The sequence below is a fragment of the Ptychodera flava genome, unplaced genomic scaffold (assembly GCF_041260155.1).
Source record: "Ptychodera flava strain L36383 unplaced genomic scaffold, AS_Pfla_20210202 Scaffold_67__1_contigs__length_642179_pilon, whole genome shotgun sequence".
Classification (NCBI taxonomy): domain Eukaryota; kingdom Metazoa; phylum Hemichordata; class Enteropneusta; family Ptychoderidae; genus Ptychodera; species Ptychodera flava.
Genome location: NW_027248389.1, coordinates 390,663 through 408,331, shown reverse-complemented (window position 1 = coordinate 408,331; position 17,669 = coordinate 390,663). Strand labels below are relative to the sequence as shown.

The window sequence follows — 17,669 nt, the reverse complement described above, 5'->3', positions numbered from 1 at the left end:
AAGTTGCCTTTACATGTTTTAATCCTCCAAGATGGTAGGCATTTCACTATGAACTGTCAAAAAAAGTTGAACTTTCTGATAATTCTACACTAAAATTATTTTGGCTTTGATGATTTCCTAATTAATTCAATTATTTAAAATCATATTAATTATTTTTTTCTTGGTGAATTGATAGGGTTTATACAGTACAAGAACTACATACAATGTAAGTCAAATTTTGATCAAAAATGACAAAAAAATTCCTTAAAAATACAGATTTGCATATTTCATCACAATTTGAACAAATCTAAGTTGGGTTGTCCCTAGGGACCTGTATACCAAATAACAAAGCTGTCTGACCAGCGGTTATGAAGAAGAAGATTTTTTACCAAAAACGCCTTTTTTGGCATTAATTTGCCTATTTTCAACAATATCAAAAAATTAAAAAAAACAGTTTCTCAAAATCATATTTTTCATCTACACAACAAATATCAAATCAGTAAGTACTGCGGTTCTCAAGATATTTGAGTTGACGGACGCCTCACAAACGGACATACATACATACATACATACATACATACATACATACATACAGACTGACGACGGACGCCGGACGGATACCCATCCCAATAGCTTCTATAGACTATAGTCTATAGTAGCTAAAACCCATTGATATATAGGGTGCAACCATCATCACTTAATGTCTGTCAAGAGTCACCAGGTTAGCTGACGTATGCTGGTTTCAAGGCTCAGCAAGCTGCTGTATGAGCCTGAATGTGAACCTAGAGCATGCATAGTAAAACTTATTCCTTACCACATAATGGGGCTTTTGCTTGCTGCACAGTTGTCCCTACTGTACGTGTAGCAAGCTTGGCCATCAATGCCTCCTATGATGAAGAAGAGTATCCTAAAACAAATATTTTTATCAAATAAAAATACTATGAACATTGAACTGTCATTTTCAATCAAAATTGCATTGCCAATCTTACTCTGTGGGAGCTTATAGACCCAGCCCTATTGTGTAACCTATTTGTGTTCATGAGGGAGTAATAGAATGCTGAACTTACTGAACGATATGAGTTTTATGTCAATCACTTTGAATATACATGGTAGCAGAGACAATATTTCATAAATCTGAGATAAAACTGCATGGCATTCTTACTATCATCTTACAAGATTAAGGTCAAGGGATGGACACTCAGACAAAATGAGAGACACAAACAAATATTTGATTGCTTGACAATTGTAATTGAAAATACTTTAACTAAAATCTTACATGTTGAAAACAGGAAGTTACTGATACACTAGGTTACATATACTGATAATCTTCAAATTTCAAAAGTAAAATTTCATGAAACCATTCACTTAATATACTTACTGATTAAATCAAAGTATGCCATGTAGCTTTCTGGTGTAATTTGCTCCATGAGATGGATACACTCTCAAATGAAAAGCAAAGCTAAAGAATTTATGACAAAGTTTTCAAGCTTAGTTAAAAGTGGTCAGAAAAACTCTATTTTAATCATCTGTTTCTAGTTACATTGCAAGAGAAAATACTAGTTTTGTTATCACGAGGAAAAGAAATCAGATCACAATTATATTGTATTAAAACAACCACAAATAGTGTATGTATGACCTGTTGAAATTTCTGACAATTTCACTCATTTACAGCTATATTTACACACGACTTCTCCTCAAATACACTTATTATTTTTCAGTTTGCCGTTGATTGTATACTTTCAGAGCATTTGCCTCAAAAAGAGTTTCTTGCTCTACTGTGCTCATCAAGATGCTCACTGTGAAATTATCAGTACAGCATATATGTATAGGTCTTACATTATCATTGGCAAATGTTTATTTGTACAACAATTCACTTGTCAACAATAACATTGCAGATTGTCATACACATCAAATTTGCAAAGCTAATACTTTGTATTTTAATACAATTCACCAGAAAAATATATTTTCTAGGACAAAAAAATGAAAATATTACCAAAAGGTCCATTTATTTTTCCAATGCACGCTAATTAAGGCAATCTTCCATCACGACAATTGGTTGTTATGTGCATGCATGTAGCGTAACTTAAGTATTATTTACATAATCATATTTAAAGTGTCTTACATCGGTAAAAGACCCAATCTAATCTAACCATGAAGGAACTTTTGAATTAAACTTCTAACAGCAAAATTTTTTACACACAACTGGAAGTTTCAAATAAAAGACAGACATATAGATCTGACAATTACATTCCACCTTACAGAGATTCATGAAGTACCTGGGTGCCAAAAATAAAAGATATTTATAAAATACTAAAAATCCTTCACCAAAAGCAAAATAATTTGTCTAAATTCCTCTACTTCTGAAAACATACTTTTCAAACTTCATAAATATAAGCTCTTTTTTGATATTTATATACAAAACCAAAAAATCACATCTACTTTTCTGAAATTAAAAAAGAAAAATACAATTGTAGAAGCAAAGATCCCCCCAAAAATGACATTTCTAAGATGTATTATCATATAATGTATGTGTTCACTTAACTTATGGTAGAGCAATTATACAGTTTCAAAAGTAAGGTAATATTCCTGCAAGCTCTCACCCTGATTTTGCTTTTGGTGTATTTGGTGGTCCTTTCTGTCAATAAAGACTCTAAGAATGCATTTCTATAGCCAATACAGTGCTGCATCTGTGCTTTACCTCACATCAGCCACAGCCTTGCCTTTATAGTAGAAACAAGTCACATTTCTACACTAAGATTGCTTGTTTTTGACTGGATTTTCCACATTTGACCGCAAGGCAAGAAATGTATTGAATAAAAAGGTAATTGTCAGTGTCAATTGGGTTAAGCCCTCAATCATTTGCATACAATGGCCAACAAGTTGGCTGCAGTCAATTCTATACATGTAGGGACAGATGAGTGATTCCCGAATTTCTAAAGTAAATTACATGCTCCATTATATATCCTGGGTGCATATATATACAGAGAAATGGGATAAGAAATGTTTAAACAAATTTCAATCTTAGTTACTAGAAAACCATTGTCACAAGTGAGAGCTTTTTGTTTCCACTTTACAATGGATGTGAAAAGGAGTTACTATTTTTCCTGTCGAGGTGCAAGTGATTTTGTAACAAGATCTATGACATTACTTTTCCTCAGTAACCTATGATACTTTACTAGTATTTGTAATTTGATGAAAACTCGGGGCCACCAAGCATCATAACTTGAAATGATATAACTTGATAACATGCACATCAAAAGAATGAATGCATTTAAGTGTCCTATCACATCGCTGTCACAGTGGTAATTCTTTCTTCTTCTGGCCCTCATGTCAGTTGATGTGAAACTAACTACAAATACCTTTACGTTTAATGCTGGAAACACTGAGATATTGTGAAGAAAGCACAGCATTGCAACCATGGTGATGACTGTACAAAACAAACTGATACATGTATGTTCAGTGCATACAATTGTGTGTTGTCCTTGTACAAACACAGATTGATAGAACTCTGAATATAGAAGCCCAAGCTAACAATGTTTGATCACATCTGATCTTACTACATGCCTCATATTGATCACTGCGCACCCAAAAGAATTCAATGCTACCTTGTTGATGATGAAGCGTGCTGCTCAGTCATTATCTGATTGAAAGTGACCAATAACCATGTTCAGTTTGACTACATTGGGATTTCAAAATGATAAAATAACACGTTTTACATAGGACCAGCCAGTTTTTTGAAAATCATGCACAAAAAATAGATTACATAACAGCTATTTCAATGTATTCATCCCCATTCAATGAAGAAAATCACTCTATTTTTTAGTGATTTTCGTTTATCTTGGGAATAAAGTACATGATTGTCATTTGCATGTAAACACAAACATTTTGAGTGAAAATTACTTAGGAGAGGCATGTAATAAAAACATTATAGCCCAAACAAGGGACTATATGTACCCTTGAGGTAGGAGACCATTTGCCCTTCTCACGTTGGACAAATGGTCACCGGCTCTCAGGGTTTTAGTCTCGTGTTTGGACTACCATACAAGTAATGATTCAAGATATGAAAATATTTCCTGACGAAACTGTTATGTTAAATTGTTTGGAAAAGAAACAGTCATGCTCACATAGGTATTTTTGTATCTGAGTACTTTAATTTAAAGATTGAGGTTCTACAGTCTGAATGGCTCTGGAAAATATTCATTGGCAATGGCTATCTTGCAGTTAAATGATCATGTTTAAAGAAAAATCCCCAGATGGTTAGTTTCAAATTTATTCATGTGCTCTGACTTAATTTTCTCCAGGAGACATTAAAAGTCTGCATCGAAAATTATTGGATTCCTAAAAAAAGAGTATTTTCTAGTATTAAAGTATAGCTAAATAACTCTCGACAATTCAGTAATTCAATTTGTTCACAAACATTTGATCACAAACAGCATGAGCCATTTTACAAGCATAGGATGTTAAATTGTATAGTCAAACATACCACAGGCAAGTTGGCTGTAAGTCATTATGAAAGTTATTTTACACTTCAAATCACACTTTTTGCCTCCATCCAAAGAAGACTGGATATAAAACGGGATAAAGGCAACTGATTCACTTTAAATGTCTCTATCATTTCACACCTTTAGCAGCAAGCTCTTCTTTGACTCTTTTGAGATAATCAGGGTCAGGGTAACCAAACCTGTAATTAAGATCAAAATTTTTTTAAATGTTTATAACTTAAATTCTAAAATTGTTTCAAAAAAAAAATTTAATTGGTAGAAATAAAGTCCTACTTGTGCCCAATAATTCTGTCTCTCCAGTAAATGGGGCCCAAAAGCAGTTGAACTGGTGGCTTGAACAAGAGGCTTGTAATGCAAAAAGTTGACAGACAACCACCAATGTGATAAGCTTCCCTTCACTGACAGCAAAGCTAAACATTGAGGAACAAATCTGAGTTTCCTACTAACTAATCTCATCTACAGAAGCAGATCAGTCATCAAGTGCATTAAGTCTAAAATTAGATTTTCATAAAATTAAAATGGCTCCCAAGCATGGAAGAAGGCCTGAGATTAAAGGGTACAAAAGGAATGCCATATCCTGCTAAATGGTAAGTTGACACTTTTTCTAGATGCAGTGTAATAAGCAATGATGGGTAAAGGTCATCCTAAACTTCTGTGACATATATTGTTCTGTCACTTACCAACATACATTAGCTAAGAAAAATTGAACTTTGAATACGGTTTGGCTGCATACAAGTAGATATGAAAATACCAATAATTACTATGAAGAAGGCCCTGACTTGAGGTGCCTTAAAAAGAGAGAAATAAAGAATGGAGAAACAGCTAAAGTGCATGTATTTTGTGACATAAAAGTCTCCTCTAACCTTAGAAAAAAAATTAATTGCCCACAAGTAGCACTCTAGCAATGAAATTTGGCCTAGATCTATATAGTTATACACAAAATCAATGCAATGCAATGCATGAATGTGTGAGTTACCGTACATTATGTCTAAAACATATTGATAAGAGCTCATGCAGCAATGTTTACCTTGTCTGCACTTTGAAGTTAAAAGTTGTTGCAGCTTAAAATAACTTGAAATGTTGGGGACAATTCTGATCAAACCAGATGGACATGAGTCAATGACAATGACACATATTCAAGATGCTTACATCCATTTAATGTGACTTTAGTTTTTAATACCAAGTTTGGGAGTCGATTAAATGTGTGATGCAGGTCTGATAATCGGTTGACCTTACCCTGTAGGTCCACCATAAAGCTTGTCTTGTGATGGATACCATTCCAAGTCACGATATCTGTTAAACCACTTGTAACTGATCTACCAATGGTGAAAGTGAGTCGACGATCAAATGCAATCTTCAACAGTTTGAAGACCTCCTGACCTTCAGCATTGTTAGGTAGATATGCAGTTCGAAATGTACCAGTGTACCACTTTCCAGGGTTGGGGTGCTCTTCCTGAAATAGTGACAGTGTGAAAATGTTCTATTTGTAGTAACCTGCTGTTTTGTTTCTCATTCGATAATTTCAGAATTTTTTGCATAGAGGATTGATTCATTTTTATAACTGTACACCAGACAATTCTCTATGTTACCAATATCAGTCATTGCAAGTTACCAATTTATTAGAAAACACTGTTGTTGTGATATCGGTATTTCTTTAGTTACTGTGGGAATGTCTCAACAAAAGTCCGAACTTACCTTTTGATATCCTGATGGAAAGTCGTATGTGATGATGATGCTGCCACATTTTGGAAACCCCGGAAGACTTAGAACTCTCCCCACTCTATGAGTCATTTTTCTTCAGGCATGTCTCCTATAGGCAAACCAGATATCTGTTTGCAGACTGGACAGGTTGGACCTCTGATCTTTTCTGATTGATCAATGCAAGCTTTACAAAATACATGCTTGCATGGTAATTCTTTGGTTCTTCAATATCATCAAGGCAGATAGAAAATGTGTTTCCCTTTAGATCCTTACCCCAGGTACTTCTGTCAGTTTTATCATCAGTGCCAGATGTCCTTGAACTTAACTTGGGGATAGCTCCATGGATGTTTGATCTGCCTTGGGAAGTTGAATCAGATTTTCCTCTGTGCATTCTTGTCCTTCAGTTAACTGTTCTATGTCCGGCTGATTCAAACCTGTGCCTTTCCTACCATACAGAGGTCCATCAACAGTGGTTCTACAACCCAAAATTCAGTATCCCCACCAAAATCTTCTGGTTTAGAATATAAAGAGCCATCCCTGTTAAGCTCTTCTTGAAAAACTTTTGTGAAAGCTTTAACAGTGTTCTTGTCGATATCAATGAAGTGTATTTCATCCACTTTACCTTTGTAAAGCTGACTTCCAAAATATGTGATTATGGAATGATACATCATTTTGGCACAGATATGATTTGGTACACCATAAATACCTAGAGAAAAACCAAAGTCTTTACTCTTTTGCATACACTTTACATGATAATTCACGAGTAAACAAACTGAAAAATACATTTCTGCTATCTTCAACAAATTGTCAGGTATGTAAGGGTAGCTCAAACCCCTAACTGGGACCACCAACTGGGACTCCCAGTTGGCTTAAAATGCACTCTGGGACCGGTCCCAGTTCACTTCTGGGACCGGTCCCAGTTTACTTCTGAGACCAGTCCCAGAAGCGAACTAGGACCGGTCCCAGTTGGCCTCTGGGACCGGTCCCACTTGGCTTCCAGGACCAGTCCCAGTTGGCTTCAAAATTAACTCTAGGACCGGTCCTAGTTGGCCTCCAGGATCAGTCCCAGTACACTTCAGGGACACATATCAAATTTGTGAACTGGGAGCACTATGAAAAAACCCTGTTACTGGTACTTCATACTAACAATCTGTTAATGTTTTCATCTTTTTACTCTGCCATAATCGTAATTTAATTCTTTGTTTTGCATCTGTGTGCATCTGTGTGCACATACTAGGGTTTTTTCTGCTGTCAATGGTTTGAATAGGAGTTATTTAACTGAGTAGCTTTCCTGCCTACAATACGTTGTTTACAAAATTTCACATTTTATAGTATAACTTATGATGATCACGATGAAAGGAAGTTTCTGATGACTTTTGTATTGACTCTTAATATGTTGTTACATGGAAATAATCAAGAAAATATAACGTACGTGTGTTTTGATTTTCTTGTATGTGTTTTAGTACTGCCTTCCCGCTCATGTTTCGAAACATTTGAGAGGGCGCTAAACACAGAATTTGATTCCCCCTCTACTGTCTATGCTTGGCCTTACTGCGATGTACTCATTCTTAGCACTAGTAAGTCCTGTGCTATGGTGTGTGTTGAAATCTTACTGCACGGATCACCTTGATAGAGAGACTGTGTACTGAATCAGATGAAAAAAGGAGATGAAAATAACTGTGCAAGACTAGCAACTCATCAAGGCGTTCAAATTTACATTAAAAACAGCAAACAAAACATTTAACGAAAACTTGCTGTGTTTTAATAGAATTGCAGTTCATTTGCAGTATACGAGTGATATCTTAATTTGGACCTAGTTATATTTCTGGACAGATAGACATAAATAGGAGAGGGGCAACCATTAGTGCATGCATATACTGGTACAGCAGAATCATTTCATTGTTATGTGAGGAAAAAATAGACATCAACGAGGTGATAATAGTCCCATTACATTTTAAGACAAAGGGTTTTGAATATACAAGTCAACAACATGCACTGCTTCAAAACTTCATTGACAGCAAGTAGCTATATGTAGTATATGCTGTCTCAGTGTTTTCTATTTCAGTCGGTATGTCTGTCATACATGTAGCTCTATGGAGCTACGAGTCCCAGAATTGAAATGAGACCTGACTGTCCTAGATGAAACTGGGAGATGTTAGCTTTCCCACACAAAAAACATACATAATTTTCACAACAGCACAGAGAATATGAATAAAACAAGTGCATACAATTGCTACAAAAGGCATATAGTGGGATGGGAAACTTCTTTCCCATTAATATTATGGTTTCGTCATTACAGCATGGAGGTACCTTACCTCCATGGTACAGTTCATTCGATACAAGTGCGTTTCCCTGCAATCATAATGGTCCCAGTTACGTCGAGCTACGCTTCTGGGACCGGTCCCAGTTCGCTTCTGGGACCGGTCCTAGAGGCCAACTAGGACCGGTCCCAGTTGGCTTCTGGGACCGGTCCCAGAAGCACTCAAAATGCACTCTGGGACCAGTCCCAGTTGGCTTCTGGGACCGGTCCCAGAAGCCAACTGGGACTGGTCCCAGAGTGCATTTTGAGCCAACTGGGAGTCCCAGTTGGCGGTCCCAGTTGGGGGTTGAGCTACCCGTATACATACCTCAAACTGGCTCCAGGTATGTAAGAGGTCTGAAATCGGCAGTCTGGGCCCCTAAACTGCGCTAGCGCATTTCAATTTGCGCTATCAATCTGCGCTCCTATTCTGCGCTATCAAACTGCGCTCCCATTCTGCGCTATCGATCTGCGCCCCATTCTGCGCTATCTATGGAATGTTGTAAGTTTATAGTTTTATAGCTGCGACACGAAACTAACGCGATATAAATCAGTGGCACTTTGCCACAGATTGATAAAGCTGCCAGCCAGATCGTAGGACATATCAGTGTCGAAATATATTTGTATTTACTTGTAACTTTATAGCTGTCGGTTGCCTCCCACCATCATGCCATTGCCAACACTTTGCAACACTATTTTTCATAATATTAGAAAACTTTTCAGTATTTTCGTAATGTATTTTTAAAAACTTCGACGTATGTCAGGATTGTCAGGACGACTGGTTATGAGTAACGTAAGATCGAATTTATTTCCGGTACAATCACGACATACATACATTCTGTGGACAGTGGATCCGACACAAAAGATATGTGAAGTAGTAAAAATTAGATGATTTTCTTTCTCGTATAAGGAGGTCGGGAAGTGATCAAGAAGTTTAAAGCTCAAAGTCAAGTTCTGACTAACATTATGTTAGTATCCCCATGGTTAGACGTTGCTGCTAGTCGACGGCGACTATTTCTCCGAGTCAAACAATGCACTGCAGAGTGAGCGGCAGGGCTGGCGAAGCAACCCTGCAACATGGAATGGCACAAGTGGATACAAAATTATGTTTACGTTAGCATCACGATTTTCAAGTTCTTTTTTGACGATTTCTTTGTCGATACTGAGAATTTCTGTTCATGTTCACAGAAACGTATGAACCCGACAGATCATACATGTTTGCGACTTCCGTGATGATTGACAAGTCTACGTCCATGACGTCAAGCCTGCCGACCCGGTGGGTGACTTGTCGATAACGTACGACTGACGAGGTGTGGAGTAAGGTATACGTACTCGGTTTCAAATCTTCAAAAGTATCACTTGAAGTTGATCTTTTGTGAAAGGAATCTTCTCATATTGTGTTCATTTTAATGTTTCGACATTTGGATATTCTTTGAATTCTACTCTCTACATGATATGTTGATAAACTAGTACACTGTTGTTTGTGTCGGAATGAGCAAGTGAATTGAGCAGTTTTTACATCGTCTTTGATTTCCTGAATTTCTAAAACTAGCCATGTAAGGGAGAGAATAAAGCTTACAACCAGAACATCAATGAAATCAACTACAAGGGAATCCAGTGTTACTCATATCAGTAAATTACATCATGTTTGTTTCTTGGAAGGTTATAACACATAGATGCACGTCCATGCAGTGGCAATTTATGAGAGCGGCAACCGTTCATTATTTAATTGTTCAAACTTGTACACAGTTTAAATTTTGTGAGTAATAAAACTAATCCCTACGCATCTAATAGTACATTTTACGTGAACTTATTTTTGTTAGAAAGTAAAATTGTGAAAAAATGCAAACAAATCACAGTTCACAAGGCTTTAGGAGAGGTTACATATGCAATTTTCGACATTCAAAATCAAAAGACGGCCAACGCACTTCGATCAAAGCTCATGCAGTACAAGAGCAGCACGATCTCGTCCCGTATAACAAGATATTGGTAAACATTGATATTTTTCACCTTATTTGCGTTAACATACATGTAAACGAACTTCAAACGAAATTGCAATCATATCATTGTCGCTACACTGCACGGCGCGGTGACCATGCAGAAGTCAGAGATTTCAACTCTCGGGGGACCGGATTTACCATAGGGATAAACTATTAGTTTTACCGCCGTAGAGTCATCTGTCTCATTTACTATATCAATCAGCTATCTCTATAGGTTACTTTATTAAATAAAGATCCATCGTGTACGTGGTAAACAGTGTTACCTGAAATCTGGTAACAGTTGTGTAACAAGCCATCGAATATGTTCCCAGCGAAACTGATAGTGATTTTGTGGCTCATTCTTTACTATTTTTCATAGTTTTTGGTAGCCGCTAACAGACACTTTGTGTCGGCTACATGGACGATCTGCCCAGCGATAGCCTAAATTCGAGTGAACAACCGTTTTCAAAGTTTTTGGCAAGTTGGGCACAAGACGTCGGAATGGAAGGTCACCGTGACGTTTTCAGCAATAAAGTAATAGAAACATTAGAAACATAGTGGTAGCGCCAGTGGCCACCCCCGGCAGCCACATGCAACTCTGTAATCTCGCCACTTGCTAGCATTTTTGGGGGTTTCACGGCACTCTGTGGAATATAGACTTTTGACTAGTAGTAATAAAGTTACCCCTATATACTTGACCCAACACGTGATCGTGATGCATGCATGTATTTATTCTATACCGGAGACGGCAATTTAAAACCGCATCGCAACCACATCTTTGCTAAACCTGGTTTAAATCCAATTTCGAACGTTTAACTAGTAGATTAACTGTATACTGTTGTCTTAACAGTTACAATCTGGTTACCAGAGTTCACAGTCAAGATGAAGATGTCAAAACTTGTGTAAAAAAACTTGTGTGAAAAATTATTGTCAAGTTCATATCAGCGCCGACATCTGTGCAAACGGCCCACCCCCGCGCTCCGATCTATATCCGTCAGCCAATTAAGCGTACGTGCAGGATCTACCGATGTACGGTCGACTTTAAGTTGGAATAAGTTAAATTTAGTTCGAACTTATTTTAAATTCTCAGTCAGAACAGTAAGCTCATTCAAAAAGGCTTGGCTAGTAAAACATTTGAAGGAGATCGTGCGCTACGTCATTACCGAATAGATGATCGAATATGTTGAATAAAATACGCGTGTCACCTTCCTTGAGTACGGGACAGTTGATGAAGCCGTGTTGGTGTGAATAATGCATATTGCATGGAAAGTTTTCGTATTTTCATTGACCGGTCATCCTTTAAGGGCTAGTTTTATGCACATATTTGCACTTCAACGAGTTTTAACATTGAAAACCACTAACCGTGGGCCACAGTTCAGCATGACAACACGTACGTCCAATCTGTTCAGTGCACTCACAATCACATCGATTGTGAACCTGTCAACTAGCGGCCGAGTGAAAGTACAACCTTACTGAACCTGTATGTACACACCTATTTATTTACAGGGGACTGTCTACTGATTCTACAATATTTATATTTCAAAAAATTGAATTTTCATCCACAATGTATCACATCCGAGTCAATGAATGAGCCGGACGGGGCGAGGGTTTGTATCGCAACAGTGCCAGTCCTCTGGACTGTATGTTTCAAACCGCGGATGCGTGGTTAAGTTAAGTGGTTGTGTCATTTCTATCACACTCATACATGTAGTTTACATGTTTGGAAAGTCAAAAAAGTACGTAGGTGTATGTGGAGAAGGCAGAATTTTGAAAGGTCAACTCTATCTCCACGTAGGTCTGGCAGCCATCGATGATACAGGACTCGCTACGATGTCATATAAAAAAATCAAATGATGGAAATAGTAGGCCTAAAATCATAATCGACGTAGTACGTTCTTGTGCTAGTTGGGTCGTTTTCACAGCACATATGGTTTGGAGAAATAGAGAGCGCAAAACAGGGGCGCAGATCGATAGCGCAGAATGGGACCGCAGATTGATAGCGCAAATTGAAATGCGCTAGCGCAGTTTGGGGGCGCAGACTGCCGATTTCAGAGCTCTCACATAGCTGTCAAACTGTGTTACACAAAAGCAAACAGTATCTAAAGATTATCGCAGAAACATAATTTCAGAATTAACGCAAAGGAACGACACGGAAACAAGTGTTTGGCCAAAATCTAGGGGTTATGGCACATCCAGGCATCGCTACCCGGCAGTGTGCGAAATTAAGAGAAAATAGCTTCAGGTCATAAGGACCTGCACCAAGCCAAAGCTTCAGGTCCCTACAGAAAACTGCCGGTCCTCAATAACTTCGTTAACGACCATTAAAGTCGACTTCTCCACCAATACTATGCTTTTGAATGTTTTAATATTTAATTTTTCATGTCCTTTTATCAATAGAGTCGGTAAGTATTCAATCAAAAGGACTATTGTTCACATAGATGCAGAATATTTTATAGATGAATGATCATGAATCATTCATCTACATGATCTGGAATCTGAAAAAGATCACAGCCCTCATCTTCCTCAATATGGGACTAACAGGAGAATTTTTTCTAGCCATGTCAAATCCCCACTCTCGGACTATTAAATGATGTCAAACACCCAGGGGCCGGGAATACAGGCTCATTCACTGGCTACATGTGGCTGATAAAAGTGAGAAAATTTGTCTCTCACGATTTTCTATATGGGGAATGGTGTTCTCAACATTGCTGTATACAATTGTACACTACACCAGGGCATGTGATATTGTGATTTGAAAATGGTTGGCGAGCTGAAAATCACTTCTGAAATTAGAAAATGCGAGAGTAGAAGAGTGAGTGAATAACTAGTACCTTGAGTGTATGAATAATTTTTTATGCAAACAATGATCATTTTAAACAGAAGGGAGAAAATACTTGGTATGTATTTTGATATGACGTATGGATTACTTTCAACATTTTTCAAAAAATAAATATGCTTAAATGTGGCCTCTGTTGCATTCATGAAGAAACAGATGAAGTTATACTTTTAATTAAAAGGACAAGTATTGTAACTTTTTCTCGATTATAGAAATTGCAGACAACAGGCAAACGCCACTCGCGGAAATGAATGCATATTTTCTGATCGAAAAGTTTTGCCTGAGCGATTGCTGGGTCTCATCGCCCTTTGAAAGCTTAAAGTTATTAAAATGACTCTGAAAAGTTTGACAGATACTCGATACTGCTGAAGACAATCGACACGATCAGATAATGATACCGTAAAATCTGAAAAGACGTATTTTTGCGACATTTAGGCCTACAGCCCAGGATGACGGTGAGTTTTGCATGCCTGTCGTAAAACGGTACCGATATACATCGAAACAATTTGAAGCCCTACTCTCGGCCTCAGAGAGTATACACGACGGATCGTGCAACTCAACAAAACTGTTATGATAAGGCCGCTCTGTTTTATAAAATCTACACTTATTATCACGTCGATATATCGTGGTAACAGTCGGATCGGCCTTGTGAACTTTGGTTAAAGACCAACGAGCAAGCAAGATGTTCTAGCGGTCCACAAACAAACGCAGCGAAACGTGAACTTGATTGTCGACTGCAAGTAGCACAATTGGGCTGTCGTGTAACATCTAGTCCTTGTATCGGGCGTAGTTCAAAACCATAGAGGTAAAAAAAATACCTCCATGTTCAAAACCAAATATGATTAGTCAACAGCACTGTTCTCTTAGTAGGTTTTTGTCTTAAACTCTTCTATGAACCGTTTATGTTTGAACGCCTCAATGGAAAATCAAAGCAAAGAAAACGGAGTCAGTTTGATAAAATGAAGGGCTGTATTATGTACATTTGTGTACTTGTAAATTCCGAACACTTAAAGTGTAGAACTAGTGAAGTGATACTGGGTGTTGTTGTCATATGACACAGATATGCTAACATTACCAGGGTTACACTCACTAGACGAGTATTATTATAAAATTATTGTATGCATTGTTGCACCAAAATCAATTCATTCCATTGCTAGAATCTGCATGCACGGACATAATTCATACTGATCTGAAGGTAATCAGCAGCATCATGCTATGCGCGTCGCTCGGAGGGATTAGACTCGAATGCAAAAAGTCGCAAGCGAAATACTATGTTGCGACATTGTCAACTGCCACCCCCTCCCCGTCTGGCGTACCATAGAGATCGAATTCCCCACTACCAGTACACAAAATGCGATCAATATCCCCTGTTGTCCTACACTTCCACGGTGGAAAACATTGATAGGTGCATAACATTCAAGTCTGAATCACATGGTTCAGAGTCAGTCATCATCTGCATCTGTCACAGGTCTTGACGGAGAAATTTTCATCATTTATTCAAAATTTCAGTCGGTCATAAGGACAAACATGTTGCTAAAAACTTTCGGCCCGACAAGAAATCTGTCGGTCTCGGACCGTCGGACCGACGTTAATTTCGCACACTGCTACCCGGGCCCTCCCCTATGGCCACCCACAGGTTTGAGTGGCCCAGGGGAGAGCAAACTCTACCACGATGTATGTACTGCCATGGCGGGGGTGTTGAGGCGTCGTGGCGGCCTGGATGGTGGTACCTGACCCCTCACTGTCTGAGGGTCCAACCACACATCCAGCAACGTGCTACCGGGCACCCACTACACCCCCTGGAACTTTATTGTGTATACATGTAAGCTATCCATATAGAAGAAGTACAGTACTCTTTATTGTGAGCTGCTACCCCTTACCGAAAATTATTTCTTCTGCAAATTTGCCGTAAGTTTGCTGCAAATATGCAGCAAGCATATAGCTTGCAGGAAGGAGTTGCAGAAGTTTGCAGGTAGATGTGACCCTCCTGCAACCCTTAACCCTTCACTCCATGTTTGCCCAACTCATTGTTTCAGTAAAGTTGGACTGTCAAGGAATTGGGGTGAAACGGTAAGTCAGTTTGCTGCAAATTTGCGGCAAACCAGATTATTGCTGCAAATATGCAGCAACACATGATTGACATATTTCCCACTATTTCATTACCAGGGAGTACACACTACACACTAGTACTGTTGCACTTCGTGACCAGTCATGTGTAAGCAACATAAAATTGATCTTTCATTTATATTTTATGTTCCTTTATTTCATAACAGACAATCCACTTTTTAACTTATAATAACTGGTAATGCTAGATAATGAACAGCTTCAGTTATGCTGGTGAAAGCATTGCATGGATATAGAGTGCATCTATAGTATATACTGTAGTGACGTGATGTAATAAAAGTGCCCTTTGACAATCTGGTTGGGTAAATTATGGTTGGATCGAAAACTGAATTTTTAGGGAAACAAATTTTTGAAACAGGGACTTGTCTGTCTTGCAAGTTACACCCTGTATTTTCTGCGAATGATACCAAAATGCAAACAGTTTCGAACGAAATGTGCGTTTGATGATGGTCTGTAAGGACACGTCGTAGACTTTTGTTACTGCAAATCTGTACAGTAATGTTTCCGCTACTACCTCCAAGCAGAGTAGTGGCTGTGCTCCAAGCTATTCATCCCATCAATATAGTACATGTATATGGTACGTACAATGCACTGCAGCTTACAGTCTAGTCCCATCGATGCCGCTGACAAAACCTCGCCTTCTGATAACATGGGTCGAGGTAAAAGGCTTTTGTCCATGTTTTCAGCGTTAGAGTTATATTGCCGAGCACAAATTTGAGGTTTAGGATTACACTGAGTCGCTGTACGAAAATTCAAAGCGCCGCTTCACCAACGTCCAACACGTCCTGTGTATCAGCTGCGAGCAGCCGACATGTTTACACTCTCCGGTCACGGTTCATCAAGGTCAGTTCGCGCATTGATATTGATTCTTCGTGCTGAAAGAATTTTTACTCTCTTTTTAGTCTTTCTATGATAAAAATAACCATTTTCATTAAACTAATAAATTAAATGCTTTATAAGGTATGAAATATAACGGATTGGTGCAGATGTAGAGTCAATTCCAGCATTTAAAAACGGGACTACATTATCAATCGCGTAATGATTTATAGATCGCACTTCCGTCATCGTCATGAGGCTTGATCGGCGCGAAGTTAGATTTAAGTACCATCGGCCAGTGTCGGCTGCGTACTTGTGAGCAGGGAGTTTTCTAGTGGACAATTTCGTGATCTTTCTATGGAATCGCCAGCCAAATGATATCACATAGTTGCAAAAACGTGTATACAGTACCAGGGACAGGCGGAGTTCTAAATTTGTGAACGCGAGCGGCAGTAAAGATGCCGACTATATTTTCTGACTACGGTATTTACACACAGCATGGTGAGATGAGACCTGCAACGGACCGGGAATCGTCCAGTTTGCTGCAAATTTACTGCAAGCTTGCGGCAAATTTGCAGTAACAGTTTGCGGGAGGCCTAAAATTTCGGTAAGGGTACCCTGCAGCAGGGCACACTTTTTTTTCTTTCATTTTTTTGTGGAGGGTTGGTGACTATGGTTGGTGACTATTGGTGGGAATTTTGCAGTGTGAACTTAAGCGTGGCAAAAGTTGAATGGACAATATATAGCATTGACCACACTGATATGTGCATGGATAATGAGGCGGGGAAATGATGCAATTAGTTACATAACAGTAATTGAGGAAAGGTGGCAGATTAGGTTAATCCTAAGGTACCGTTCAGTTTTTACGGCCGGGGGGGGGGCCCGGCAAAATCCAGGGGGGGGTCATCATAATTTTGGAATCCGCAAAGGGGGGGTCATCGCTTTTTCACTGGTAGGAAAGGGGGGGTCACCACATTTTCAAAAACATAATACCAACAATAAAGTTCACTTTATGCCATGGCCATGATCGACCCTCTTTACCGGCGGGCCGCCTTCGGCGGCCCACTACAATAAATATACATTATGTATTACCCATGACCCTCTTAACGGGCAGATGCCTTTGGCGGCCCACTCCAATTAGGTTTACTTCATGCAATGGCCATGATTGACCCTCTTTACCGGCGGGCCGCCTGCGGCGGCCCACTGCAATAAATAGACTTTATGTAATACCCCACGGCAATCTTACCGTAAAATTCCCAATTGAAGCCGCGGCTTGTATTAGAAACATTTTTGAGGGACCCCTGGGATCATGCACTGAATAATGGTGATGGCCGCGCGCCTTCAGCGGCCCTGTCCAGTAAAGTCTACTTTATGCAATAGCTATGATCGACCCTCTTTACCGGCGTGCCACCTTTGGTGGCCCACTAGAATAA

At 38.8% G+C, this 17,669-nt stretch overlaps 1 protein-coding gene across 2 annotated transcripts in view; it reads right to left on the bottom strand.

Moving 5' to 3' along the window:
- Nucleotides 1-4,433: 4,433 nt before the first annotated feature.
- LOC139128758 (probable E3 ubiquitin-protein ligase DTX3) overlaps nucleotides 4,434-17,669 on the bottom strand; it is a 40,976-nt gene continuing 27,740 nt past the window's right edge. Inside the window, exons 2-4 of one of the 2 annotated variants that reach the window (XM_070694484.1) lie at nucleotides 6,177-6,888; nucleotides 5,718-5,934; nucleotides 4,434-4,660 (exon numbers count right to left, since the gene is read on the bottom strand). In XM_070694484.1, coding sequence (XP_070550585.1) covers nucleotides 4,596-4,660; nucleotides 5,718-5,934; nucleotides 6,177-6,272 — 378 coding nt within the window. In that variant the 5' untranslated portion in view covers nucleotides 6,273-6,888 and the 3' untranslated portion in view covers nucleotides 4,434-4,595. Of the gene's footprint in view, nucleotides 4,661-5,717; nucleotides 5,935-6,176; nucleotides 8,698-17,669 lie in introns of those variants that run through there. The other variant, XM_070694485.1, reaches the window with a different exon arrangement.